Source organism: Gorilla gorilla, chromosome 21 (assembly GCF_029281585.2).
Source record: "Gorilla gorilla gorilla isolate KB3781 chromosome 21, NHGRI_mGorGor1-v2.1_pri, whole genome shotgun sequence".
Classification (NCBI taxonomy): domain Eukaryota; kingdom Metazoa; phylum Chordata; class Mammalia; order Primates; family Hominidae; genus Gorilla; species Gorilla gorilla.
This window is the reverse complement of record NC_073245.2, coordinates 48,363,914-48,391,756: the sequence shown is the minus strand read 5'-3', so window position 1 is coordinate 48,391,756 and position 27,843 is coordinate 48,363,914. Positions and strand designations below refer to the sequence as shown.

General features: G+C 51.1%; 1 protein-coding gene and 1 long non-coding RNA gene across 51 annotated transcripts in view; one reads left to right on the top strand and one right to left on the bottom strand.

Annotated features, from left to right (window-relative positions):
- Positions 1-27,843, bottom strand: part of EPB41L1 (erythrocyte membrane protein band 4.1 like 1) — a 140,070-nt gene that overhangs the window by 52,901 nt on the left and 59,326 nt on the right. For 47 of the 50 annotated variants that reach the window (XM_019017120.4, XM_019017128.4, XM_019017130.4 and 44 more), the window contains exons 1-5: positions 24,859-24,992; positions 5,835-6,025; positions 4,072-4,236; positions 1,739-1,843; positions 1,123-1,165 (exon numbers count right to left, since the gene is read on the bottom strand). In XM_019017120.4, the coding sequence (XP_018872665.2) occupies positions 1,123-1,165; positions 1,739-1,843; positions 4,072-4,236; positions 5,835-6,011 (490 nt within the window). In that variant the 5' untranslated portion in view covers positions 6,012-6,025; positions 24,859-24,992. Of the gene's footprint in view, positions 1-1,122; positions 1,166-1,738; positions 1,844-4,071; positions 4,237-5,834; positions 6,026-24,858; positions 24,993-27,843 lie in introns of those variants that run through there. The other 3 variants (XM_063702179.1, XM_019017121.4, XM_063702181.1) reach the window with 2 other exon arrangements.
- Positions 110-9,537, top strand: LOC129529186 (uncharacterized). Its single transcript, XR_008674646.2, has 3 exons — positions 110-398; positions 8,090-8,184; positions 9,007-9,537. It is a non-coding gene; the product is annotated as an uncharacterized lncRNA (long non-coding RNA).

Genomic DNA, 27,843 nt, shown 5'->3' with positions numbered 1-27,843 from the left:
CTCGAGCCCCCTCCTGCAGAGTCAGCTGGCATCCCTGGGCCCAGCTGCCCGCTGTCATGGCAACAGGCTCAGCTACAGCTTTCCAGCCAGGGGACCAGGGAGTTCAGGAGAGACCAACCACAGCCAAGGGGGAGGGGCCCTGGGTGGAGGCATCTCTGCCTCGAGGCCCCAGGTCTCCAACTACTCAGGCTGCCTTGCTGAGGCCACCTACCACCCCCTTCTGCCATTTGGGAGCTGCCCCATCCCTTCCCGACATGCTTTCTCTCTCTGGGCCAGAAAGGACAGGTTGTTGGCCTGCTCATCTGCCTTCACCCCAGGCCTTGAAAAGAACACAGGATGGTGTTGGAAGACCAGGGCTCAAGACCTGGCTCAGCCAACATTTGGCTCTGTGACCTTAGGTAATAACTGCCTCTCTCTGGGCCTCTGAGGAAAGGGTCATTGCTTACTGAAGACTACACCATTCCTGGACAGAAGGGTGGCTGTTTCCAGCCCATCTGCTTGTCCTTTGTCCTAGATGGCTCTGCAGGTCCCTTCTAGAGCTGACGTCCTGAATGTATTTATGATTCCTCTGCTAACTTGCTGTGTGACTCTGCACAGTCGTTTCTCTTCTCTGGGCCTTAGACTTGTCCTTCCCACTCTGGCTTCTCCCAAGATCTGCCATGTGGAGTACATGGACTCATGGATCTGAATGCATTTTCTTTTTTTTTTTTTTTCTTTTTTTGAGATGAAGTTTTGCTCTGTTGCCCAGGCTGGAGTGCAGTGGCGTGATCTCAGCTCACTGCAACCTCTGCCTCCCAGGTCCAAGAGAATCGCTTGAGGCAGTCCCAGTGCCTCAGCCTCCCGAGTAGCTGGGATTACAAGCACCCACCACCAGGCCCAGCTAATTTCTGTATTTTTTTTTAGTAGGGACAGGCTTTTCCCATGTTGGCCAGGATGGTCTTGAACTCCTGACCTCAAGTGACCCACCCGCCTCAGCCTCGCAAAGTGTTGGGATTACAGGGATGAGCCACAACGCCTGCCTGAAATGCACTTTCCAAAGGAGGAGAGAGCAGTACAAGGGGGGCTCTCATGGCCTGGAATCCCCTCACCCACCCACCTCCCCAAACACAACAAGCCACTCACTCCGGATCTGCTTCTTGATCTCCTTGGAGGGGTCCAGCCAGTTCTAAAAGAAAAGATAGAGATCTTCAGAGGGAAGACGCAGGAAAGGACCTGACTGGGCTGAGCGAGAGAAATATCCTGAAATGGCCGGTCAGCAGCCCCTTATAGGGAACGCCCTTCCTTGGCTAAGCCTCTTGGTTCCTTTTCCTTGGGACTAGGGGGTGAGGGGAATGGGGCCAGGATTCACCACCAGGCTTGGACCCAGTGCCCGGAGCTGCCACTGCCCTGAGGCAGTCCCAGTGAGCAGGTGATGCATCTGCAATGGGACTGGCAGGAAGAAGGAAACTCAGAGCCTCCCAAGGGTAGGGGAGAAGCTCTAGCAGGGAGCTCCTCAGCTCCCCCAGCAACTCTAGCAGCCAGACCAGGGCTCTCCAAATTCTCATCTGGGGGTGACCTGTATGTCACCAAGAAATGGCTGAGACAGGGAACCGCAGGTGGATAGGGCTGGTTGAGCCTTGGGGACATGCAAACAGAAGATGCTTAATGATTTGAGCACTAATGGATGCTCTGGGGGGTGGCCAGGATTACAGGAGCCTAACGGAAGAGCAGGTCCCACCCTGCTCCCTAGCCCAGGTACCTTCTGGCTGTCGGCATCACAGAAGGTCAGGCCGAAGTAGTCCTTCTCTAGGAGGTTGAGGTGTTCACAGACCAGGTCAAACAGCACCTGGCCCCGGCCATGTTTCTAAGGAGGGAAGCAGAGCAGCTATGAGGCTGAAGCACACCCCGGGGCGAGGCTGGGAGATACCCTAGGCTCCACCAGGACAATTCAAAAACCCCAAGGGCCTTTCGGTGTCTGGACAGGAATGCAGTGCTCCTGCCACCCACTTGGCTCTGCCCTCTGAGTCCTAAGGGATCCTGGGGGTGACAACAATGGCCAGCTCCTTGATGGCCTTCTTCCAAGTTCTGGTGGTGGTTTCTGGACTTTGAGCTTGCTTGGGGAGAAGCTGAAGTGGAAGGCATAGGAAGTGACGGCTTTCTCCTTCCTTTTCAGTGATTAGGAGAAGGAGGCTAACTTAGACCGAAGGAGCAGAAAACCAAGTCCTAAGCTTTGGGTGTGAGAGGAAGAGAAGCCGCCCCTGGAATATGACAGAAGCGGGCAGGGGGAGAAGGGGAGGGCTTGGGACTCAGGGTCACAGTGTGACCCTCCCTTCCCTGAGTGAAATCCAGGGCAGCCCAGGCTAGCCCACCACTCCCTTCCCCACAGCCAGTGAGGTTTCACAGAGGCTCATGGGGCCTCCATCAGCTTCTGCTGGAAGTACCATTGTTAGGGCCAGGTAGGTTCCTCCCATTCCTGTAGAGCTAGGCTTGGGCCTCTCTGAACCACCATTCAGAATGACGAAGCCGAGAACCCGACTGGGCACTCCAAACCCACAGGGGTAAAGATGAGCACCAATAAGGGGATCACATGGCAGGGGAACAGAAGGCAGTCACCACCCAAAGAGGGAGGGACTCTAGAGAGGGAGTGAGACCCCCGTAAGGTCTGGCTGGGCCCTTGGGACCAAGACTGACAAGGAATTCCTGAACCTGGAGATCATCAGAGAGAGAGGACCTAGCCTCAGTCAAATGCTTTGTGTACTTCTAGGACAGGCAGAAATGGCGTCTTGGGGCCCATCAAGGTAGGAGAGAGGACATAGAAGGCAGCCCTTTCCTTTGTCCCAGGAGCAGGGAAGGTGAAATCTTTCTATAGACAAAATACATACACGAGTCGGGCGCAGTGGCTCATGCCTGTAATCCCAGCACTTTGGGAGGCCAAGGCAGGCAGATCACTTGAGGCCAGGAGTTTGAGACCAGCCTGGGCAACATGGTGAAACCCTGTCTCCACTAAAAATACAAAAATTAGCCGGGTGTGGTGGCGGGCACCTGTAATCCCAGCTATTCAGGAGGCTAAAGCAGGAGAACTGCTTGAACCTGGGAGATTGAGGTTGCAGGGAGCTGAGATCGCACCACTGCACACCAGCCTGGGCAACAGAGCAAGACTCTGTCTCAACAAAAAAAAAAAAAAAAGAAAAAATACATGTACATAAAAACAAAACAAATCAAAACCCTGTAGAGAAGAGGGACTCAGCCTCCCAGGGCTCAGGAGTAAGCCACATCCCTAAAATCAGGGCATGGGAGAGAAAAGGGGGCAGCTCCTATAAATCTCAGTAGCAAGGACACCCTCTGAGCCCTTTCACACATGCGGAGAAGGGCCACGAATGCTGCCTCGGCAGGGATAGAACCTCTAAGGGCTCACAGAGGGGGCGAGCGAGAGCTCAGAATTAGGGCGGGAGTCAGAACCTATACAGGAAAAGGAGATCTAAATGTGAGGCCAGGAGGGCCAACCCCAGAAGGAGGCATCTGCTGTGTCACCACCATGGGACAGGGCCATACCACAGGGCTTCTACATGGCCTGGGTGACATCTTCCCAATGGGCCGCCTCCCTGTGACGTGGTGATGGGCTTGCCATAGAACCCTCAGGTGACTAGTTTGTCCTGGAGACTTGAGATGGTGCCCTGGACAGGGACATTCACTAGGAAGTGAGGAGCCCTCTCTCCACCCAGTATATAAAAGTGATTCTAATTTAAATGTCAGTCTCTCCTGGGTGAATAGGGGAGCCCAGTTCCCAGGTCTACTGTTTGTAGATCAGCCCTTACATGGTGGCATCCTTGCCAAGGTATAGTCACCCTGCAAAATCTTCCCCTGGTGCCAGCCCTGTACCTCGTCTAATTCTATTTGCAATCATAACCACTCTCTCCAGGCTTTGGTGCCACCATCTGTACAAAGGAGCTCCGAGCCAGGTCATCTCTCTGGACACTGTGACTGGTCCAGGACTCCTCTGGTTTGGCCCAAGCTGGGTACACACAGGAGCCTGCCCTGGACCTGAGGCTGGCTGACCAGGGACGGGACATATGGCACTCAGTGCTCCCCTACCTCCACCTCACACTCATACTCCGAGGCATCAAGCAGAGTGACCCGGCAGATGGCACTCTTGTATTTCTTGGCAATCTTCTGGGGCGATTTCTGGGCCTTGCTGGGCGTGGTCCTCTCCGAAAGGCCATCGGCCTCACTGTAGTCCTTCTCCTCCATGTCTAGGCTCTGCAGGACCAAGCAAGGGAATAGTTTGCTCAGTGAGTTTTAAGCCATGGCCTTTCATATAAGTAAGAAGCAATACAGAGGCATCTGGGGCCAAGACAGACCCCAGAATGAAAGTCGCTACCGTCTGAGACCTACAGGGCAACTAGGGTTCATGGCTGGTGTGTACAGGAGGAGAGCCAGGGCTTCCATGCATAATGGGTGGCCTTGTGTGAGGGGTCCCCATCTTCCCTGCAGGCTACTGCTGCCATAGGCATCCTCTGAGGCAGGAGCATCCCATGAAACCAAAGCCAGTGGCCAGAGCTGCCCTGTCTCCCTAGAGAAGCACATGACTCATCACAGCATCCATCTGGTCTCCTTCTTTTTGTCTGTCACTGGATCTAGCAGGAGTCTGGGAGCTGTGAACTGAGTTAAAGGAGAGGAGAAAGGCCAGAGACCTGCCCCACCGCCGCCCGCCCCGGGTCCTAACTCCACTGCTGATGCCCTCAGTGATCTTGGCCAAGTCCCTGCCCACTCCAGGCCTGTCGTGAATTAAGGAAGGTGTTAATTAGATGACGAGGTGAGTCTGTTGTAGCTTTAGGGCAATGGGTTTTGCTCTGGGGTTACATGAGGCTGGCCAAGCTAGAACAGACAGGTTCAGGTGTAGGAAAATAAATGGAAAGAACTCAGGCTTCAAAATCAGATCTAGATTTTTCTTCGCCTCTGTTACTTTATGGCAATGTGACGTTGGATAACTCATTTTATCCTGCTGGTGCTCAGTTTCCCCAGGTGTAAAATGGGGGAGTTAGTAGCTACCCTCTTTAGTCTGAGAGAATAAAATTTTAAAATGACCACAACGGGCCAAGCATGGTGTCTCACACCTGTAATCCCAGCACTTTGGGAGGCCAAGGTGGGAGGATCACTTGAGCCCAGGAGTTTGAGACCAGTCTAGGCAGCATAGCAAGACCTCATCTCTACTGAAAGTTAAAAAAGAAAAAATTATGGCCAGGCATGGTGGCTCACACCTGTAATCCCAGCACTTTGGGAGTCCAAGGCAGGTGGATCACCTGAGCTCAGGAGTTTGAGACCAGCCTGGCCAATATGGTGAGACTCTGTCTTTACTAAAAATATATAAATTAGCCAGGTGTGGTGGTGCATGCCTGTAATCCCAGTTACTAAGGAGGCTGAGGCAGGAGAATTGCTTGAACCCGGGCGGCAGAGGTCACAGTGAGCCAAGAGTGCAGTGGCACCACTGCACTCCAGCCTGGGTGACAGGGCGAGACTCCAACTCAATTTAAAAAAAAAAAGAAAGTTAAAACAATTAGCCAGGTGTGGTGGTGCACGCCTGTTATCCCTGCTACTCAGGAGGCTGAGGCGGGAGGATTGCTTGAGCCTGGGAGATTGAGGCTGCACTCCAGCCTGGGCAACAGAGTAAGACCTGTCTCAAAAAAAGAAAATAAAATAATGACAATGCTCCCAGCACAGTGCTTGGCATGTAACGGGTCACTAATAAATCTTAGTTTCCTTCTTTCCTCCCTCCAGAAAAAATACTGGAGCCCTAAGAACTGGACCTGGAGGACGGTCTGGGCAGGAAAGGTACGCCCATGCTCTCGGGCACACACCTGTTCAGCAGGCCGCGTGTCCTGCTGGGATGGATGCTTCTCATTGGAGTTGGCCTCTGGGTGGCCGTGGCCTGCAGGGGTCACAGGGGTGGTCACGGCGGCGGCAGCCTCTGGCTGCTGCGGGGCCTCCTCCTGAGCTTTCTTCACCTCAGAGTCGGGGCCTGTCTCTGTTGTCATGGTGACCAGCACGCCTGCATTGGCATGAAGGAGATCATGTGACAGGGAGGGACAGCAACGGTATGACAGCGAGAGGGGCAGGAACCACACGCGGAGAGAGACAGATGGAGGCAAACGGACAAAGAGTCACAGGGCAAAGGGAGGAGGAAAGGAGAGACAGAGGAAGTGGGGAGGAGGGAGGGTCATGGGAGGTGAGGGGTTAGTGGCCGAGGTCACAGGCACCCCTCCCACCCTGTGTCTGCAGCTCTTCAGGGACTCAAATCTCTGGGCCTTTCATAGGGATGATGAGTCCTTCCAGGGAGCCCTGCTCTACCAGGAGCACACGGGGCTGCCAGTGACCGCCTCCAGGCAGGGTCCAAGCAAGGCTGTCTCTCCAGCCACCTCACCTGGAGCTTGGTAGACCCTCAGCAAAGCTGGATGCACAGAATTTAACTAAAAGAACCCTGGGTTCCAGACCTTTCCAGTGCTGAAGCTGGACACACCTCTTCATACTCCAAGCTTCAACAATTCCTGCCCTGCTAACTTCACAGAATAGATCCAAAAAGAGAATGACAGGAAGAAACTTGAAACAAAACAAAACAAAACAAAACGAAAAAACACGCAGGCTTGACGATGTAAAAGTCAAAAGAACAGGCTCAGTCCCCGAGTTGGCCACAAATGTGGCAGTCACTTCACCTCTCTCAGACTCATCCAAAACATGAGCAACGTAGAGAAATGCTTTCTGGGATAAACTATTCTTGTCATTTTCCCCTTTCAGCAGTAAATGAGGAGATTTCAGAGAGTCAAGGACCCATTGCCCAGCTATTTTGCTGGAATAGGCAAGTTACAGAGAGAAAAAGAGAGAGAGAGAATGGCATGGTCTCATTTTTATATTTGAAAAACAAAACAGGCCAGGCGCAGTGGCTCATGCTTGTAATCCCAGCACTTTGGGAGGCCGGCGAGGGCGGATCACCTAAGTTCGGCAGTTCAAGACAACCTGGCCAACACGGTGAAACCCCGTCTCTACTAAAAATACAAAAATTAGCCAGGTGTGGTGGCACACTTCTGTAATCCCAGCTACTCAGGAGGCTGAGGCAGGAGAATCGCTTGAACCTGGGAGGCGGAGGTTGCAGTGAGCTGAGATTGCACCACTGCACTCTAGCCTGGGCAACAGTGTGAGACTCCTTCTCCAGAAGAAAAAGAAAAAAGAAAAACAAAACAGTAACCTCAACAACATATGTTTGTGTTTGCACACATTTAGTAAAAGGTCTGAAAGGATACTTACCAATGTTAAGAGAGGTTGGTAAGGCAGAAGTGGGTAGGTAAAGGAAAATGAAAGAGATCCCTGGGAACTGGGTGACATAAGAGAGAAAACTTCACTTTTCACTTTATATGTTTTGGAACTACTTTTATCTTTTAAAATATGCATACATAGGCCGGGAGCAGTGGCTCATGCCTATAATCCCAGCATTTTGGGAGGCTGAGGCAGGCAGATCACCTGAGGTCAGGAGTTCGAGACTAGCCTGGCCAACATGGTGAAACCCCGTCTCTACTAAAAATACAAAAATTAGCTGGATGTGATGATGCATGCCTGTAATCCCAGCTACTGGGGAGGCTGAAGCAGGAGAATCGCTTAAACCCAGGAAGCAGAGGTTTCACTGAGCCACTGCACTCCAGCCTGGGTGATAAGAGTGAGACTCCATCTCAAAAAAATAAAATTAAATTAAAATAGATAAATAAAATATACATACGTACTTTTAAAAATGTACAAGTTGGCTTTTTAGAAAGGTAGGGTGGCGGAGGGGCATCAGATGCACCCATTCCTGCCCCCAATCAACAGATCCTCAAAAAAAAGCTTTGAAGCTAAAACCAGGGAAATAGAGAAATGAGCAGGAACCCTCACCCCTGAGTCCAGGCCCTTCCTCTAAATCTATCATATTACATGAGAGAGATTCAGGCTAGACTGGCATGGCACGCCCTCTCCCCTGCACCATCCATCGTGGGAGGCCTCTGATAGACAGACAGACAGACACAGCATCCACCCTGGGCTAGCCACGTGCTCCAGGTCCCCCGCCCCACACTTCCTTTTCATTTTTCAGTTTTTCTCCCTGCACCTCAGTGGACATCAGCCCAGCCCAAAGCCAAGAGCACTGGATAGAAAGCCAGGGACCCTGAGCATCCGACTCACGCACAGGTGAGCTCTGGGGCCCTGAACATCCTCAGCCCCCCACAGAGTGGATAACGGTGGAAAGGCTTTTTGCGTGGAGGCTTGGAGTACAAATGAGAGGGTTTGTTGTTACTGATGCTGCTATTTAGAAGGAAGATGAGGAGGAAGGGAAGGCCTGGGTCCCCATCACCTCCTCCCCACCCAGAAATGCTTTCCACTCAAGCCACTACTCTCTGCTTTACGGGTATAACTTAAAGCCATAGTTAAATAAAGGCTCTCTGTCACTTACGGGACAATGAGTGCTGACTCCAGGCCAGGATACAAAGCAATGAGAGCTGCTCTAGGGGAACCCACAGCCTTGGAAGGGTCCAAATGATACTGGTGCACGGGGCTCAGGATCTTTTCTGAGCCTGCACTTAAGGATACTGGTCATAATGCCAGATAAGGCCTATAGGCAAGAACCCTTAAAATAACTGCCTACTTAATTTTGCTTAAAAAGAAAAAAAAAAAAAAGCATCACAGACTCATCTGTGTGTTTTCTGCTGTGAGATGCAGAATCCACATGACCCCTCGTGGGCCCAGACAGCCGGGAGACACTTCCACTCCTCCCTCTCCGATGGCCTCAATCTGATTTCAGCTCACACTCTCGGAACTTTTCCTGGGCCTGAGGTTCCTTGAAATAGCCAGGAAAGCAACCTTAAATTAATATCCCAGTCTTCCTCTGCCTGGGTCTCCAGCAGAGCCCGCTGGCAGCAAATGCCTGGCGCTCCCAGAACGACAGAGGAGAGGAGCTGGATGCCTTTTGAGATGATTTTTGAGATAATTCAATCTACTCCTCTTCCTTTACAGGTGAGACCCAGTGAGCAAAAAAGACGACTGACAGTCATTTCCTCACAAACCAGGTTTCCCTGGTTCCTCCGCCCACTCTCCTCCCTCCCCAGCCTCCAGACTCCCCAGATCCTAACTCTAGTTCTGCCTTCTCTCCACTGTACTTGGCTGCCTCAAGCAAACCCCAACAGAACCCCCCAAAGGAGAAAGTACTCAGGTTCACGCTAGACACCAAGGATGTGGCAGGAGCCACCTCTGCATTCCATGGCCAGGGGCTAGTGAGAGAAATGATGGCTTATCCACTCTAAAGAGTTAAAGAAAAAAAACGTAAAAAATCATGGAAAAGATTTGAGTAAAAAAGCATGATACACAATAGTTTGTACAGATTATCTCTGTGTTAATGAATACACATGCACAGATACAGAAAATTCAGCAAAGTATTAACTATAGTTATTTCTGGGTGGCGGGAAGACAGATTATTATTTTTTCTTCTGTTTAACTGTAGTTCTTGGTTTTGCTACTATACTTGGAGATTCCTTGAATGAGTTTAAGTTAGAGGTCAAAAAAGAAATTTTTCTGAGGCACATGGCTTGGTATGGCAGTATGAGAAGGTGATAAAATCTGTTTAAACCTTTTAAAAATTTATAAATCAAAAATAACATCTTTAAAAAAAATCTATGATGAAATCTTTATTTCACAAATCCAAGGATAACAGCATGGTTCTCTCACTAGGCCACAGAAAGGGAGCCTAGGTGGCCCTGGCTTCTGACATAGCCCGTCACGTGGGCATGGTTCTGCCCAGCCCCAGGTGAGCACAGACTGATGGAGCCTGCTGTGCGGCTAGGCTGGGCCAGGCACTGTAGTGGCCCCTGGAGGGAAGCACGTGCTGGTTCCCGAGGAGCTGGCTGCAGTGTGGGAAGAGGATGCTCACCCAGGAAATGGCTAAACACTCATGCAGGAGATGATTTAGATTTGCCATGTATGTTTCAGCCTCTCAGCAGAGTCTGGGGACCTGGTGATCTGGACTATAGCCTGGAGTTCCCAAAGGAAGCTTCTAGGGTGGAGAGGTGAAGGTGGAATTAGGTGTTGAAAAAAGGGAGCCATTTAGACAGGAGATGCAGGGAGAGCATTTGAGCTGAGTCACCATGTGGGCAAATGCCCAGAGATGGGAAGAAGGGGGTTGGGCAGGGGATAGAGAGGAGACCTTGACATTCTGGCACTTCAGAGTGAGAAGCCTATAAAGGTGAGCACCAAACAGCCTGGAAGGAGAAACTGGTTGGAGCTTGGGAGGAGTGACGGGGCTGGGAGCCTTGAAAGAGTCAGAAGCATCTCTGTGCAGGAGAAGGACAGAGATCCCAACACTAAGCGTTGCTGCCAGCCAGGCCCAGGGCTAGAGACTTCACACAGTCATTCATGGACCTCTTGAAGGGAGGTAGAGCAGGCGGCCCTGTGGCTCAGTGCTTCACAGCACAGGCTGTGGAGTCAGGCAGACCCAGATCCAAAGCCTAGTGCCAATGCTTGCTCACTCTGTGACCTTGGACAAGTGACTTCACTTTTCTGAGCCTGAGTTGCCACTTTTTTTTTTTTTTTTTTTGAGACAGAGTCTTGCTCTGTCACCCAGACTAGAGTGTAGCGATCTCAGCTCACTGCAACCTCTGCCTCCTGGGTTCAAGCGATTTCTCCTGCCTCAGCCTCCCGAGTAACTGGGATTACAGGTGACTGCCACTGCAGCCAGCTAATTTTTCTATTTTTAGTACAGACGGGGTTTCACCATCTTGGCCAGGTTGGTCTCGAACTCCTGACTTTGTGATCCACCCACCTTGGCCTCCCAAAGTGCTAGGATTACAGGCGTGAGCCACCATGCCTGGCCCTGAGTTGCCTGTTTAATAAAACAGAGACACTCCTCCCTCCCTCTCAGGATGGTGAAGGAGATTAGGAAAATAACACAGAGAAAGCCCTTAGTGGCCCAGTGTGGTGGCTCACGCCTGTAATCCCAGCACTTTGGGAGGCTGAGGTGGGCAGATCACAAGGTCAGGAGGTGGAGACCATCCTGGCCAACATGGTGAAACCCTGTCTCTACTAAAAACACAAAAATTAGCTGGGCGTGGTGGCACGTGCCTGTAATCCCAGCTACTCGGGAGGCTGAGGCAGGAGAATGGCTTGAACCGGGAGTCGGAGGTTGCAGTGAGCCGAGATCGCGCCACTGCACCCCAGCCTGTCAACAGAGGAAGACTCCATCTGAAAAAAAAAAAAAAGCACTTAACATGGTATACACCCAGTAAAACAAGCCTGAGACGTAGGGTCTATAATTACCAGCAGTAATGGGAAGCTGCAGTGAGGAGGGGCCTGAGAACGGGACTTCAGAAGTGTCCACCCACAACAAATGGAGAAAGAGATGTTTCTAACAGACAGAGGCCAGCAGGGCCAGACTGATGACACTAACATATGAAAGGCCTAATGCACAGGATTAGAAAAGAGAAAGGTCAGCCAGAGAAGTAAATGCTGACAGCGCCCGTACTTACGCTGTCTGGGGGAAAGGGACCCAGTGAGGCCAGGGATGCTTGCCTGGGCTGGGGCTGGCCCAGCAGACTGTCAGCATCTGACCCTCTTCAACACCCTAACCACCCTCTGGCTCCTCTAGCTCACCTTCCAGGGGCACTCAGCAGCCTTCTCACCTGTGGCTGTTTATCTGGGTGGCCTGCAGGGAGAGGGTGTCCTAGCCCAGATGAGGCAATATCCACTCAGCCTGGCAGTGAGACCACTCCTTAAAAATGAATCAACTGGTATCTGGTTTATACATCAGGCCCTCTAACCAGGGTTAGCATGAGTCAGCATCTCTGAGTCCAGTAACTTGGATTTGCTCCTTTTCTCCATCATCATTGCAACTGCCTAAATCTAAGCCACTATCAGCTTGTTCCAGGAGAGCTGCCCCAGCCTGCTCCATGGTCTCCCTGTGACCACTTGGGCCCTCCTAGAGTTTATTATCCACAAAGCAGCCATGAGAATCTTTCCAAAACTCTCAATGGACACCCTCTTTATTATTTATTATTATTATTGTTATTATTATTATTATTAATATTATTGGAGATGGAGTCTCGCTCCATGGCCCAGGCTGGAGTGCAGTGGCATGATTTCAGCTCACTGTAACCTCCACCTCCTGGATTCAAGCAATTCTCCTGCCTCAGCCTCCCAAGTAGCTGAGACTACAGGCACCCACCACCATGCCCAGCTAATTTTTGTATTTTTAGTAGAGATGGGGGTTTCACCATGTTGCCCAGGGTGGTCTTGTACTCCTGAGCTCAGGCAATCCGCCCGCCTCAGCCTCCTAAAGTGCTGGGATTACAGGTGTGACCCACCGCTCCCAGCCGGATGCCCTCTTTAAAACCCCCAAGGGCCTCCCATTAAAATAAAACACAAACTCTTTATCAAAGCTACAGACCTCTGTATATGGCTGTTGCCCATCTATTCAGCATCAGCTCCCACCACTACTGGTCCCCTATTCCCTCCCCACGCCGCCACCATCACCATGAGCCTGTCACATTGGCTTTCTGTCTGTTCTTCGACTGTGCAAGGCTTTGGGGCTTTGTCCTTAATGATTGTCTGTAATGTTCCCTCTGCATGGACAGCTTGGCAGCTCCCACCTTCAGATTGTGAATCTGTGTGCCCCCTGACCACCCTGTCTAATTTATTTAGGTCCTTTCCCCTGTTTTTTTGGTTACAGCATGCTAGATTGTTTTGTTTTTGTTTCATTTTGCCATTTTAACCATTGTTAAGGGTAACAATTCAGAGGCATTAATTACATTCACAATGTTGTGCAAAAATCACCACTATCTATTTCCAAAAATTCTTATCACCCCAAACAGAAACTTCGAATCCATTAAGCAAGCATGCTGGGCTGGGTGGTTGGTTTTCTTTTTCTTTTTTTTTTTGGAGACAGTCTCGTTCTGTTGCCCAGACTGGAGTGCAGTGGCATGATCTCAGCTCACTGCAACCTCCACCTCCCAGGTTCAAGCAATTATCCTGCCTTGGCCTCCCCAGTAGGTGGGATTACAGGTGCACACAGCCACGCCTAGCTAATTATTTTGTATTTTAGTAGAGATTGGGTTTCGAATTCTTGAGCTCAGCCAATCTGCTCGCCTTGGCCTCCCAAAGTGCTAGGATTACAGGTGTGAGCCACCACACCCAGCTGGGTGGTCTGTTTTCATAGTAATTATCACAAACTGATCTTCTATTATTGATTGATTTACTTATTTCTTTTTATCCCTCCTTCCAAAATAAACTCCATAAAGATAAGAATTTTGTCTCGTTAGCCATTATCCCCAGGGCTCAGTGCAGTTCTTGATAAATAAAAACAACATTATCATTTGTAGTCTGCTATTTGCTAGGCGCTGATCTGAGTACTTTACATCAATGAACTCACTTCATCTTCACAATAACCTATAATGGGTAATAAGTACTCTTATTATCCCTATTTTACAAAAGAAGAAACTGAAGCAGAAAAGTTAAGGAACTTGCTCCAGGTCACACAGCTAGTAAACGGCAGTGCCAGAATTCACATTCAGCAGATTTGGCATCAGATGGAGGGGTAGATGGATAAAAGGTTGAACACATGGATGACTGATGGATAGAACACAAAGAGACAATTTCTAGTCTACCCAACTGAGGATGGAGATCTGGGCTGCATTCACCTTGGGAGCCTTTGTGGCTACCAGCCAGCCTGCCTCTCCTGATGATTTATTTTATCTCAACACCTGATGTTTCCATCCAAAGTCCTGATATTATTCTCCTCATTTTACTAATGAGGATGCACACGTGCAAAGAGGCAAATGGATTTGTCCAAGGTCATAAGGCTGTGCCAGGTATCTCTGACTCCAGAGTTCTTCCCACTGTATGGCATTCCAGCAACCTCAGGGGGCTCACGATGTACTGATTTCTCCCAGGGTTGGGGCTGGCTAAAGACTTCCCAAGATTGAAAAGGAAATATACTGGGAAGAGCTGAACTCAGAATTGGGACCACTGCTGCTTCAGTGCTTCCATTTCCGATCTGATCAGCTTTGGGCAGGTCACTTCCTCTTTCTTTTTTCTTTTTTGAGATGGATTCTCACTCTGTCGCCCAGGCTGGAGTGCAGTGGCACAATCTTGGCTCACTGCAACCTCTGCCTCCCTGGTTCAAGCAATTCTCCTGCCTCAGCCTCCCAAGTAGCTAAGATTACAGGTGCATGCCACCACGCCCAGCTAATTTTTGTATTTTTAGTAGAGACAGGGTTTTACCATGTTGGCCAGGCTGGTCTTGAACTCCTGACCTCAGGTGATCCACCCGCCTTGGCCTCCCAAAGTGCTGGGATTACAGGTGTGAGCCACCACACCCGGCCACTTCCTCTTTCTGAGCATGTTTCCTCATGTGTCAAACAGGGATGACAGACCCTGTCCTCCACATCAGAGGAAGGCCATGGAGATCAAGGCTATTACAGAGAATGGGAGGACTTTGAGACACAAAAGTTAATGTCCTGGGCCAGGCGCGGTGGCTCACGCCTGTAATCCCAGCACTTTGGGAGGCCGACGCAGGCAAATCACTTGAGGCCAGGAGTTCAAGACCAATCCGGCCAACATGGTGAAACTTTGTTCCTAGAAAAAATACAAAAATTAGCCAAGTGTGGTGGTGCGTGCCTGTAATCCTAGCTACCTGGGAGGCTGAGGCAGAAGAATTGCTTGAAACTGGGAGGCAGAGGTTGTAGTGAGCTCAGATCGCACCACTGCACTCCAGCCTGGGTGACAGAGTGAGATTCTGTCTCAAAAATAAATAAATAGCCAGGCGCAGTGGCTCACACCTGTAATCCCAGCACTTTGGGAGGCTGAGGTGGGTGGATCACCTGAGGTCAGGAGTTCGAGACCAGCCTAACCAATATGGTGAAACCCTATCTCTACTAAAAATACAAAAATTAGCCAGGCATGGTGGCAAGCTCCTGTAGTCCCAGCTACTCGGGAGCCTGAGACAGGAGAATTGCTGGAACCTGGCAGCAGAGGTTGAAATGAGCCGAGATCATGCCACTGCACTCCAGCCTTGAGACAGAGCAAGACTCCATCTCAAAAAAATAAAATTAGATAAATAAATAAACAAAAAGTTAATATTCTGCTGGATACAGAGGAGACTATGTTATAGATGCTTATGACATGTACACAAGAAACATGTCTTTGTATGCATAGGCACAGCAGTGAAACAACATGAGAACACAGCCACATGTATCATGCAAGCAAGGCTGTCTCTTCTAAACCCTGCACACCGATGACACCAAAGACTGTTGCCCAGGTGTTCTTGGAAATTCTGAACCAGGTGAGACAGGAGATGGCGGGCAGGGGAGGGAGGAGACACCAAAACACCAAGAGACTCCCAGGCAGAAAAAAAAGTGTCTTGTTTTGAATGATGTTTTTAATAGTCAGTTACTAAGACAACTCTTTCTTTGTGGGAAGTCAGGGGACATGTCTCTCCCATCTCCCTACAACCATGTCGCTTGGGTTGTTAGTCTCCATGTGCACTCCCAGATCCATGACCTGCTTGAAGAAGCAGGAGGCTGGCCCATTGGACTGTCCCTTGAGCTCCCTTGCCTCCTGGCTTCTGGTTCCATTTGGCCAATAGAAGACACTGGCAGGGGCCGGGCACAGTGGCTCACGCCTGTAATCCCAGCATTTTAGGAGGCCAAGGTGGGTGGATGACTTGGGGTCAGGAGTTTGAGACCAGCCTGGCCAACAAGGTGAAACCCTGTCTCTACTAAAAATATAAAAATTAACTGGGTGTGGTGGCAGGCGCCTGTAGTCCCAGCTACTAGGGAGGCTGAGGCAGACCTGGGAGGTGGAAGTTGCAGTGAGCCAAGATCATGCTACTGCACTCCAGCCTGGACGACAGAGACTCTGTCTTAAAAAAAATAATAAGAAGGCACTGGCAGGAATTCAGAAGGTGGAAGGAGAGAGATCCTGGGTGTATCTTCCCCAGTTTCTCTCTCTGTGGTCCTGGTGGTGGCTGAGCCCCTCTGCGACAGCTCCCTGCCCACCTCTACCGGTCACGGAACTCAGGTAACACCACTCCCTCCTGCTCATTCAGGCCGAGAGCTGGTAATGCCTTCTGTCACTGTTAGTTTGTGGGTGCCTCACCATCCCATGTGGGTTCCCCTCACCCTGCTCACATCTTTATTAACATCTCCTCAGGTGAAGCATCTGAGTGGAATTCTGTTTCCTGTCAGAATCTGACTGATCCACGACCTGATGCTCATTTAGGATAAGGGGAGCCTGAGAAGAGGCAGAATAGGCTAAGAAGTCAAGGAAGGCAAGGGAACCATAAGGAAGCCCCTTAACCTCTTTGTGCCTCAGTTTCTTCATCTGTAAAGTCATGATGATAAACTTACATACCTCACAGGCTTACTGTGAAAATGGAATCAGATCATGCCTGTAAAACACTAAACACATACCAGAATATTAGAAATATTTGCTCCAGAAATATTACTCTCCAATTAAGTCCAAAGACTAAAATGTTAACAATAGCCTTCCCTTGGAGAAGGAAATAGGGGCTTTTTCTCTGTATTTTTCAATTTTCTACTATGAGCATGTATTACTTTCGCAGTCAGAAAAGAAAAAAGAAGAATTACAAGAAGAAAAAAAAAACAGAAAGAGTGCCTATTAGGGCTTATTCTTTCTCTCACTTGCTGGAGATGATGTGACTTCCTTCCCAAGGGGATTTCCCCAGTATGGAACACTCACTTCCCTGAGTGATAATGTCTGCATGGACGTGAATGAAAGGATGGAGGGTACAGGCTGAGAGAGCTGCCTCTGAGACCTCAGGCCACTTTCACAGCCAGGCAAGAAGGATCAAAAAGGGAGCTGGGTCTGCAGTCATCCTGTCTGGTGCTTGGATTTGTACATGGCAGTGGGGAGACGGCAATTTGTCAGAGGTTTGCAGTACCCACCGACACCACTTTAGACCAAACAATGTGAAAAGGCCACCACCCATCAGCCTTGGCTTCTTGCCCAAAAGCTTTGCGGGCCACTAGGGAGCCTCAGGCTGATGTGCAATGGTGGGCTGGGGACCACGTGACAGCACAGAACTGCAGAGTAACAGCATTAAAACGGAGACATGCGTCCCACCTGGCCCATCCTGATGACGATGCAGAAGGCAGAGAGAGACCTCCCGCTAGCAGGGTATCCTCAGAGAGCCAGGCAACATGCTGGCTGTCTTTTGGGCTTTATCTTATTTGAGCTGCACAAGGGCCACACGGAGTAGGTGAGCTTATTTCCCAGGCGGCTTAGTGGCTAAGGCCACATGGCTAGTCAGTTTCAAGGAGAGCCAGGACTAGGACTCAAGTCTGCTGGCTCATAGTTCAGTGCTCTCCCCACTCAATGCTGCTACATCCCACGACCTCCAACTTGCTGTAAGCCATATAACCAAAGCTACTGTTGCTCTGGATGTAGAAATAATAACGGCAGTATCAATCCCTCCCATGCGCAGGGCACTTTACAACTTAAAGGATCTTTTTATAATCATTTCGCTTGGACCTCACCAATTAGCCACTGTTGAGAGTGGGCAGGAAACAGCAGTTACAGACATGGGCTTATGAGCCAGAGCTGGAATCCTGATGCCACAGGCTTGGTGACCTTGGGCAGGTTACTTAACCTCTATTGAGAAGACTATCCCCTGCACCTCCAAGGTGTATAGTGAGAATTAAATGAGATAGGCAGGGTGTGGTGGCTAACGCCTGTAATCTCAGCACTTTGGAAGGCCAAGGAGGGAGGATTGCTTGAGCCCAGGAGTTTGAGAGCAGTCTGGGCAACAGAGCGAGACACTGTCTTTACCCTGTGCCCCCCCCAAATTAGCCGGGCATGGTGGGGTGCACCTGTAGTCCCAGCTACTCAGGAGGCTGAGGCAGGAGGATCACTAGAGCCTGGGAGTTTGAGGTCACGGTGAGCTGTGACTATGCCACTGCACTCCAGCCTGGGTGACAGAGTGACAGGCTGTCTTTAAAAAAACAAGAATAACGACCGGGCCTGTAATCCCAGCACTTTGGGAGGCCGAGGCAGGCAGATCACCTGAGGTCAGGAGTTCGAGACCAGCCTAGCCAACACAGTGATACCCTGTCTCTACTAAAAATACAAAAATTAGCCAGGCAGGTGGCACGTGCCTGTAATCCCAGCTACCTGGGAGGCCAAGGCAGGAGAATTGCTTGAACCGGGGAGGCAGAGGTTGCAGTGAGCTGAGATCCTGCCATTGCACTCCAGCCTGGGCAACACAGCAAGACTCCATCTCAAAAACAAAACAAAAAAACCCAAAAAACAAACAAACAAAAAAATAAGAAGAATAAAATAAAAAGAAAAAATAGAAAAACAGATAATGCACATGAAGCTTGCTCTAGCACAGTATTTGACATACAGTAGACACTCAGTGGCAGCAATGGCTCTGATCACCACCAGACAGATGGACAAACTGAGGTACAGAGAAGGTAAAAAGCTTGTCCAAGGACAGTCTGGGTGTGGGCAGCTGCACAGCCCAAGCAGCAGCTTAGAGCATCCTAAGAGAATTTGAAAATTTCCTAGGAGAGCTCCATACTGGGTGGGTGAAGGAAAGGGTCTTTCCCTGGGACATCACCACCTTTGGAGGGTGACAGAGAGAAGACCTCCTCCAAGACCAGTCCCCCCAGGCTCCAGTGAGGAGAGGAGGGAACAGGAGAAGGGAGAAGCAGCAGACCTTTGAGGGCAACTCTCACGGTCTCATGGTTTCTGACCTTCTCTCACTTGATTTTCACTAATTGTCTAAATACTGTTAGAGTTCAGTTAGCGTTACTTAGAATACCGTAAAATTGGAAACAACTTCAAATGTCAATCAACAGGGGGGCTGGCCAAATTAGTAGGGTTTATCCATTAAAAATTTAATTATGAAAGTATAACATACCTATTGCAAAAATTTTTGAGATAGATTTTATATCTACTGACATAAAAAGATGTCAATGTGTAGTTACATGAAAAATGCAAGTTGTAAAACAATAATGCAATGTATGATCCCATTCTGGTTGTATGTTTATGTTGGTATAGAAAATATCCTGGAAGGATGCACAACACACTGTTATTAGCTACGACTGGAGAGTAGGATTTGTTTGGGGATCTAAGGGGAGAATACACTTTTTTTCTTTCTTTCTTTTTTTTTTTTTTTGTGACGGAGTCTCGCTCTGTCACCCAGGCTGGAGTGCAATGGCGCAATCTCGGCTCACTGCCCCACAACCTCTGCCTTCCAGGTTCAAGAGATTCTCTTGCCTCAGCCTCCTGAGTAGCTGGGATTACAGGTGCCAGCCACCATGCCCGGCTAACTTTTTGTATTTTTAGTAGAAACGGGGTTTCACCATGTTGGCCAGGCTGGTCTCGAACTCCTGACCTCAGGTGATCTACCCGCCTCAGCCTCCCAGAGTGCTGGGATTATAGGCATGAGCCACTGTGCCTGGCCTACACTTCTGAATTATTAGATTTTCCACAAATTTTTTGTAATTAAAACTAAAGAAAAGTAAATATAACAGTAAAGAAATATTTGTTTTTCTGTTTTATTTACTTCCCATATACTTGCTGGAACTCCATTTTCTGCCTGTTTTCTTCCAATCTGTATCTATGTTCATACCTAATTTTATACCATTGTAATATGAATACTGATAATCTTATGGGTCTTCTTTCCCATTTAACATTAATTGTATCAGACCATTAATGACATCACATCATGACATCATCATTGTCTCCACTAATGTTCATGGATACTTTACTATGTGCTAGTTACCATGCCAAGATGTTCACATGCCTTAACTTATTCAATCTTGATGACAACCCTAAAACCAGGTACTTGGACTATCCACATTACAGCTGGGCAAATTGGGGCTGTGAAAGATTAATTAACTTGCCAATGCCTCACAGCTAGTAAAAACAGAAAGAAGACTTAAACCCTGTTCTATGCAAGTGCCAGGTCCTCACTGGGAACTTCTCTGTCCTATTCCCCTCGAAGATAGTGAGTGGTTAGTGAGAAGAATGTGGCAAGTAGGGAATAGCGAGAATATGGCAGGCACTATGTCTTACAACTTGAGTGACCTTGATCAAGTCACTTCCCCTCTTGATTAGTTCACTCATTCTTTCATCGGACAAGTATTTGCAAACCACTGAGCAACATGCTGTGATGAAACAATGAATAAAATGTGAACTCTGCCTTCAAGGAGACTGGAGTCTAGCGTCATTCTCTTCAAACACAGAAAGGATCTAGCCCCGGCCCCACCTCTGTCGCAGAGCAGTCATAAGCACAAAATGAATCAAGGATGCAAAAGAGCTTTGCAATTGCACAGCTCCATCTACTGCAAGCAGTTCTTCTGTGGGTGTTCACCACTGCATATTATTTTATCCAGTGGATGTTCCAAAGCTTTCCCAATCATCTTCCTATTGTTGGACACTTAGTCCCAATTTACTGCTATTATAGAGGAAGCTCTGATGGGGATTTATTCAAAAGAAATAATTCAAAGGAAAAACAGGCCAGATGTGCAAAAAAGATGCTACCCAATCTTCCAAATGACTAAAGGGAGACCAGCCCTTCTCAAACTCACCAGGCCTCAAACAGAATTCCTGACCCTGTGGCCTTACCCACTCCAAGCTCCTCCTTCTCCAACCTGGCGAACCACCCACTACCAGAGGGACACCTTAATGAGTGCCAATCTTGATCTCTCCCCAGCCCTCCAAGTCCCCACAGTTAAGGTTTCTCCTGTAAGATCACGTCCACCCTCTCCTGTGGATCATACGGTTGCCAAAAGGACCTTCCCAAAACACAGTTCTGTCATGCTCCTCAGCAGACTAAAATCCTGCAAAGGTTCCTAGAGCATCCCGGCTCATGTCAAGTCGAAACACCTTGGCCTGACATTTAAGAGAGACAGAAGGGGGACAGAAGTAATGTTTACTGAGTTCCTGCAATGTGTTAGCATTACACTAGGTGCTTTATATAACAACCACAACATGGTCCCTGTGAGACAGGCATGTTTATCTACATATTACGAATGAGGAAACTGAGGTTTGGGCCAGCTGAGTGATGTGCCCAAGGCCACATGGCTAATAGAATGCATTGCTGTGACTACAGCCTACGTCTGGTGGATTCCAGAGCTCCATCAAAAACCCAAACACAAGGTGACTTTCTGAGTCACCTCCCAGCTCACACTCCGCCACACACACTATCTGTTCCACGCACATCAGACCGCCCACTCTTCTTCAGAGGCATTCCTATTTCCTTCCCCTCTGACCTGGGGAAGTGGGTGCCCTTCCCCCTTCAACCATCGAAATTCGACTTGGCCTTCAGTGCCCAGCTCAAAGGTCCCCGTCTTCTTGAAGCCTTCCCTGAGCACCAAAATAGGAATCCATGTTGAGCCTATGCAATAGCACACTCTTTAATTTTAGTGTGTCATGTCTGCATCTCTCCCAGCTAGACTGGGAGGCCTTTGAGGAGAGGGATGCATCTGACTGAGTGACTATTTCAACTTGAACAAAACAGAGTACGGCCTCTGAGAAACTACAGGCTACCTGGCATGGCCTTCAGGAACATGGCTCTGACCCACACTGCCTAGGTTTGAATCCTGACTCCCCCACAGCCTAGCTGTTTGACCTTGAACAACTATCTAAGCCACAGCTCCATCAATCTGTAAAATGGGAAGAATAACTCCTATACCTCATCTATACCTCACAGGGCTTTGTGAAGAACGTATGAGTTGTACATGGAAGCCCTTAAAACTGGGCCTGGCACATAATAAATGCTCAATAAATGTTAGCTGTTACTATTCTGATCCACAAGCCTCTAGCCCACAAAGGAAGCAGTGCCAGCCTGCTCCACCCCCACCCATCCACCAAGGCTCAGCTCCCTGCCCACAGGGCCTCCTCAGCCCAGTCCCCACTGCGGCCTCGGGATGTGTCCAGAGCCAGCCCATCTTCCCTAAAAGCCAATGGGAGCAGGGAGTCTGGTGTTTCCCCACTTCTGGGGGACCCTGGCCAGGAAGGAGAAGGCCAAGGCTAATCCTTCTCTGAGAGCTCCTAGTCAGTACTTATCTACCCCTACCCCTCAGCACTATAGTAATATTCAGTCCACAAAGCCACCCTTGCCTCACCAGGCACACACACACACACCTCACACACCTCTCCACCTGGACTGGCCCTGGCCTACCAATGAATTGCCTGGCTCCACTGGACACCAACCTGGTACTTCCAGACATTGCCCCCAGTAAATGTCATGGTAGAAAGAAGGGCTCTGGACTCAGACCGCCCCGCACTTTCCAGCTGCGTAACTTTAGTCCAGTGACATAACCTCTCTGAGCCTCAGTTTCTCCTCTGTAAAAAGTGGATAATTAATCGCACCTATCTGACAGGGTTACTGTGAAATGACTCAAAGCACTTCTTGCAGTACATGGCATACAGTAAGTTTCAATAAATACTATCACTTTGATTGTGTAATCATTGGTATTTATTTCCAGGCAGAGATGATCATCCTCCCCGCCCTTTTTTTTCTTTGAGAGGGAGTCTCGCTCTGTCTCCAGGCTGGAGTGCAGCGGCACGATCTCGGCTCACTGCAACCTCCACCTCCTGGGGTCAGGCGATTCTCCTGCCTCAGCCTCCCGAGTTGCTGGGGCTATAGGCGTGCACCACCACGCCCAGCTAATTTTTGTATTTTTAGTAGAGATGGGGTTTCACCATGTTGGCCAGGATGGTCTTCATCTCTTGAACTTGTGATCTGCCCGCCTCGTCCTCCCAAAGTGCTGGGATTATAGGCGTGCGCGGTGGTGCACGCCTGTGTCCCCTTTTAACAAATGGGACAGAGAAGCCCAGAAAGGGGCTCTTAGGGAAGTCCGGGCAGGTGCTAACAAGCACCTCCCACCACAGCCTGAAGTCAGAAAACTCTCTCTGTTGCCCCCTGGAGGCTCAGGCCAGAACATCCCTGGGCACCTGGCATCCTCTCAGCTCTATGCACTTCCAAGAGGGTCCAGGACCACCCGCGGCCCTTTCTCTCAGCCCTGGCCTCTCCTGCTCACCTACTGAGGGCAAGGGCTGGGAGACCAACATAACACCCCTCCTAAGGGATCAGGTAGCCTCAGGCTCCAGGCTACAATGCCTAGCCCTTGGCAGAGTCCTGTCTATAGCACAGCCACCGCAGCAGGGAAGCCAGCACCTGAGCTGCAAGAGCCCCAGAACAAGAGGTGGAAGACCTGGGTACATTAGTGCTGACTCCCCCGCTCAGCTGCTTTGTGACCTTGGCCAAGTCACTCTTACTCTCTAGGCCCCATTCAACCTTTCAATATCGACTGAGTGAGGACTACCTGACCAAGCATTGTTTTCATGCAGGATTCTATGGAAGAAGCTCTTCAAGAAGCTCACAGGGCTGAGCCCAGGAGGACTGTCACATAGCCCAGGAAGGGCTTTAATAGGAACAATGCCCTCTGCACTGATCTCCTCCAGGACTGCCTTGAGGTGCCCCTGAAATCCCAGGGACTGTGCTCTGCATGCCATAAATACTATGCCTGGGTTGCCAGGCAGGCATGACCTCAGGCTGGCCAGGAGAAGCCAGCTCCATCCTTGCACGGAGCTGGCAGAGCCTTCCTGGGCCACGGTGGCTCACAGAGGAGGCTGGCACAGGCTGCCTCTGCCGCAGGCTCCATCTGGAGGAATGGGTGGGCAGAGAGGCACACAGCTGCCTCTATTCTCCACACCCTTGCCCGGGACAGGAGGCACTGTCTTCCAGGAGCTGCGGAGGGCACCATCCAGGCCCCAGATCTTGACCTGGCTCAACTGTCACTGATTCTGGAAGGCTCCTCATGCTGGGGGTGGGGGGATGGGGTGGGAATGAAGCCAAGCCGCTGGACCCCGCACAGCCCTGGAGAGGTCCTAAATCTGGCCGTCTCACATTCCCACCTTTGGGTGCAGAGGAGGTGCTATGCGGATCCAGAAGTGAATGTGGGAACACGTGGTGCTCTCTCCCCCACCAATGCATCCTCAGAGCTCCGAGGGAAAAGCAACGACGATGGCTGGCAGCTGAGGGAGAGACCAGCATCCCCAGAACTCCCTTTTGGTCCTTGTCCAGACTTCAAGGTCTCCATGGACCACTTTGAGCCATATAGGTCTGCCAGTCAGTGGCCTCTGCACCCAGTAAGTACCCCAGTGGCTGTAGACATTGGCCTCCCATGCCCATCCCTGAGACCCCAGCCTCTCGGGCCCTTGGACCTCCCCAAGTGTGAAGGTGCCAGACACAAGTGGGACACACAAGCCCTCTCCCTCTGATCAGGGGACTGTCACTGGCCAGGACAATGCCAGGCCAGAACTGCAGAAGTCCTAGGGCTAAGATCCCTGCTAGCAGCTCTGAGGTACTTGGAAGGGAGACGGAAGGGGAGGCAAGCCCAGAGCGGGGAAGGGTCCGTAACCAGAGTGAGGAGAGATGAGGGCAAGGGCTCGCCAGCATCCCAGGCTCCAGCCAAGAACTCCTCCTGCAGCGTCCGAAGCAGGAGAAATCCAAAGAGCCCTTGGCCTCTGGAGGCGGCAGCAGGAGTGCTCTCCGAAAAGAGACTGGGCCAGCCGGTGGGAGCCCAGCGCCCACCCACCGCTCATCCTACAGCAGGACCAACCCCCCGCCACCCCCCAGCCTCTGGATCCTCTCTCCAGGCCTTGGAGGAGGCTGCAGACCGGTAGGTAGGGAGGAACAGCGAGACCCTCCCCCACACTGGCCAGGGGACCAACAGCCTGAAAACTCAGTTCTCGGCCTCGCCCGCGTTCCTCCCCAGGGCTGGAGGCTGGGCCTAGATGTTGCAAGCCCCCGGCCCCGAGAGCCACCTGATCCCCCCATGTGCCTACCTGGGCCCGGGGGTCCCCATGTCGGGCAGGTTGGGCGAGGGGCGGCCCCCTCGGCTCCTCTGGCAGGCAGGCCGCGGGGCGGGGCGGCGCGGGGTCGCGGCGGGCTCTGCGGAGCAGCCTGTTCGGCGACACCCCCGCCCGCTGATGGATGCCGACTGCAGCAGCGGCGGCGGCGGCGGCGGCTCGGCGTGCGCCGGGGGCTGGGCACGGTGCCCACAGCCCCGGGCCTGGCGCCCGACGCGCGGCCAGCCCCCGCCCCCGCCCCGGCCTCGGAGCCCAGCCCAGGGGCGGCCGCCGCTTGCGCCTGCCTCCCAGCTCGCCGCGGCCCTGCCCCTGCCTCCGCCTCCTCTCTGCCTGTCTCCTCTACCGCCCACCTCCCACCGCGCCCCGCCCTCTCTCTCAGGCTCCCAGGCCACCTCCTCCCGGTCCCTGCCACACGGGCAGTTCCCAGACCACTGCGGGACTATGCAGCAGGGGGGCCTCTCGAGCGCCCCGGCTGCCCCCACCCTGGTCCTAGCCAGCCCCGGGCCTCCTTGCTCTCGCCAAGCCCTCTTGGGGGCTCATCAGCGAGAAAGGGAGGGGGAGGAGAGAAGAGGGGGATGGATCCCTGACTCAGAGGGGGTGACTCAGCCTCAGTGGGCCTCCCATCCCACCGGAGCCGGATCCCCTCACCACCCCTGCAGCACAGCGACAGGGCAGAACCCGCCTAGGACTCAGCGTCCTCCCCCACCGGGAGGAGGTATTACAACTGTCTCCTGGGAATCCTCTGTGCCTCTGAGTGTGTCTAGAGGGTGTCTATGTGTACATTTGTCCACATGTGCCTTGGTGACAATGACAGTAAGTGTAACAGTGAGAGCCCAGGGACCTATTGGGGATGGGGCCTGTGTACAGGCGCGCTTGCTGTATGTGTCTGAGCACAGCCTGAGTGTGCACCTGAGCTCCAGGAAAGGGCAGGGGCTGGCCAAGCAGCTTGTGGCAGAGATCATGGCTCAAAACCAAAGTAAGCCACGCTCCTCCCCTCCAGGAGCACTGTTACCCACTAAAAAAACCAGTCCAACCACTGCTGCACCTCCATCTCACACAATCCAAAGGTGGGGACCTCAAGCCACAGAGGACTCTGGGAGGGAGAGGGCCTGGGTTCCAGTCCAGGTCTGCCACTGGCTCAGCAAGTACCCTTGGGCAAGTTGTTCCATGCTCTGGGCCTCATTTGCAAATGACGAAAGGGCTGGACATTCCTATCTCTAGGGTCCCTAGTTCATGGCGAAGGCATAGAGAGAATGGTGGGTAACCGCAGCATGATCTCCAAAGATTTCTGTCCATGGGTCCACTGCAACCCATATGACCACAAACCCCCAGTCACCACCCTCACCTCCAGGCATACACAACTATTCATTCATTCTTCACATCATTCCTAAGTAGCTACCATGTGCTGGCCATAGTTCTTACCACAGAATCCACTGCCCTGGGAAGCACAGAGGCCCCAAGCTGGGAAGCAGCCTCGATGTGAGCTGAGCCCTCCATCCTTCCCTGCTGCGATTCCCTCAGTATCAGCCTCACCAGTGGGCTCTCCATCTCTGCTTGTCACACACTATAGAGCCAGGCACCTCCCTCCCCCAACTCCTCCCTCCCACTGTGCTGCTCCATCATGGTGACCTTCTACCCTGGGTCCTCATATGCACCTCTAGGGCCTCCAGAGAATGAGGCTATGCCCTCTCCTCAGCACCCTTTAGAGAACTCAAGATACAATTGCGTCCCTTTGTACCATGCCCAAAGCAAGCCTTCTCTTCTCCAACTTAAACCTCCTTCATCAGGTGTCTTTAGACACAGCTTCCGGTGCCTTCACTCCCCCTGCTCACCAGGTTCAGCAGCGGATGAAGAGCAGAGAGCAGAATGAAGCCAGCTTCTCCCAGTCCTAGAGAACAGGCCCACCCTCCAGACAGAAGGTGGGACGACAGAAAAATCTGCCCAGGCCGACTGACAGAAGGACCAGTGTCCTGCTTGGCAGCCTTCTGTACAAATCCTGTCCTTTGCCTTTGGACTTCTCATCCCCACGCCTTTCAAATTCACTTCTTCCCAGGAGCTCCCAAGGGAGTCTCACACAGGCCCCTGGGGCCGTGGCCTTGGGCAAGTCACTTTGCCACACAAGGTGCTCTGTTTGAGTTTAGCTCACCACACATTTATTTAAATGAATGAGTAAAAGGACCAATAAAACTCAGGAGTTATACCAGATGAATTTATTGTTTCAGATGCACAGCTGCTAAGAGATTCTTGACTGCCTGCCTTCAAGTATTTTGATTCCAAATAGGCTCAGTCTCCCCTACTGGCTGAGCCTTCCCAATCGTGGGCTCCCGTGGGCAGGAGGCTCCGGGCTGCATGGCCAAGGCTCTCTCTGTTCCTCTTAGTTCAACTCTCCTTCCCTGGCCGTCTCCCTTTCCTTCCTTCCCCCAGGCTGAAGCCTTCCCCACTCCTCCCCTGGGGCAGGGCCACTTTCCCACCCTCCTCAACCAGATGGAGCCTCTCACTTTCCCAGGAGAATCCAGGCTACACTCCAAAGACCGAGGCAGGATGTTCCCAGACATCATTCTGCATTTATGCCCAAAGGGCTCAATTCACTTCAGGTCATTGAGACCACACAGAAAATGAAGCTTCTGCTATTTTCATTATTTTGATTATTATTGTTATTCACTAACATTTCTATTAGCACTTTCCAGTTTGCAAAATACTTTTGTGTGTCATCTGCACAGCATCTTGTGAGATAATATCATCCCTCATCTTTTTTTTTTTTTTTTTTTTTTTTTTTTTTTTTTGAGACGGAGTCTCGCTCTGTCACCCAGCCTGGAGTGCAGTGGCGCGATCTCCGCTCACTGCAAGCTCCGCCTCTCGGGTTCACGCCATTCTCCTGCCTCAGCCTCCCGAGTAGCTGGGACTACAGGCGCCTGCCACCACCATGCCCAGCTAATTTTTTTTTGCATTTTTAGTAGAGAT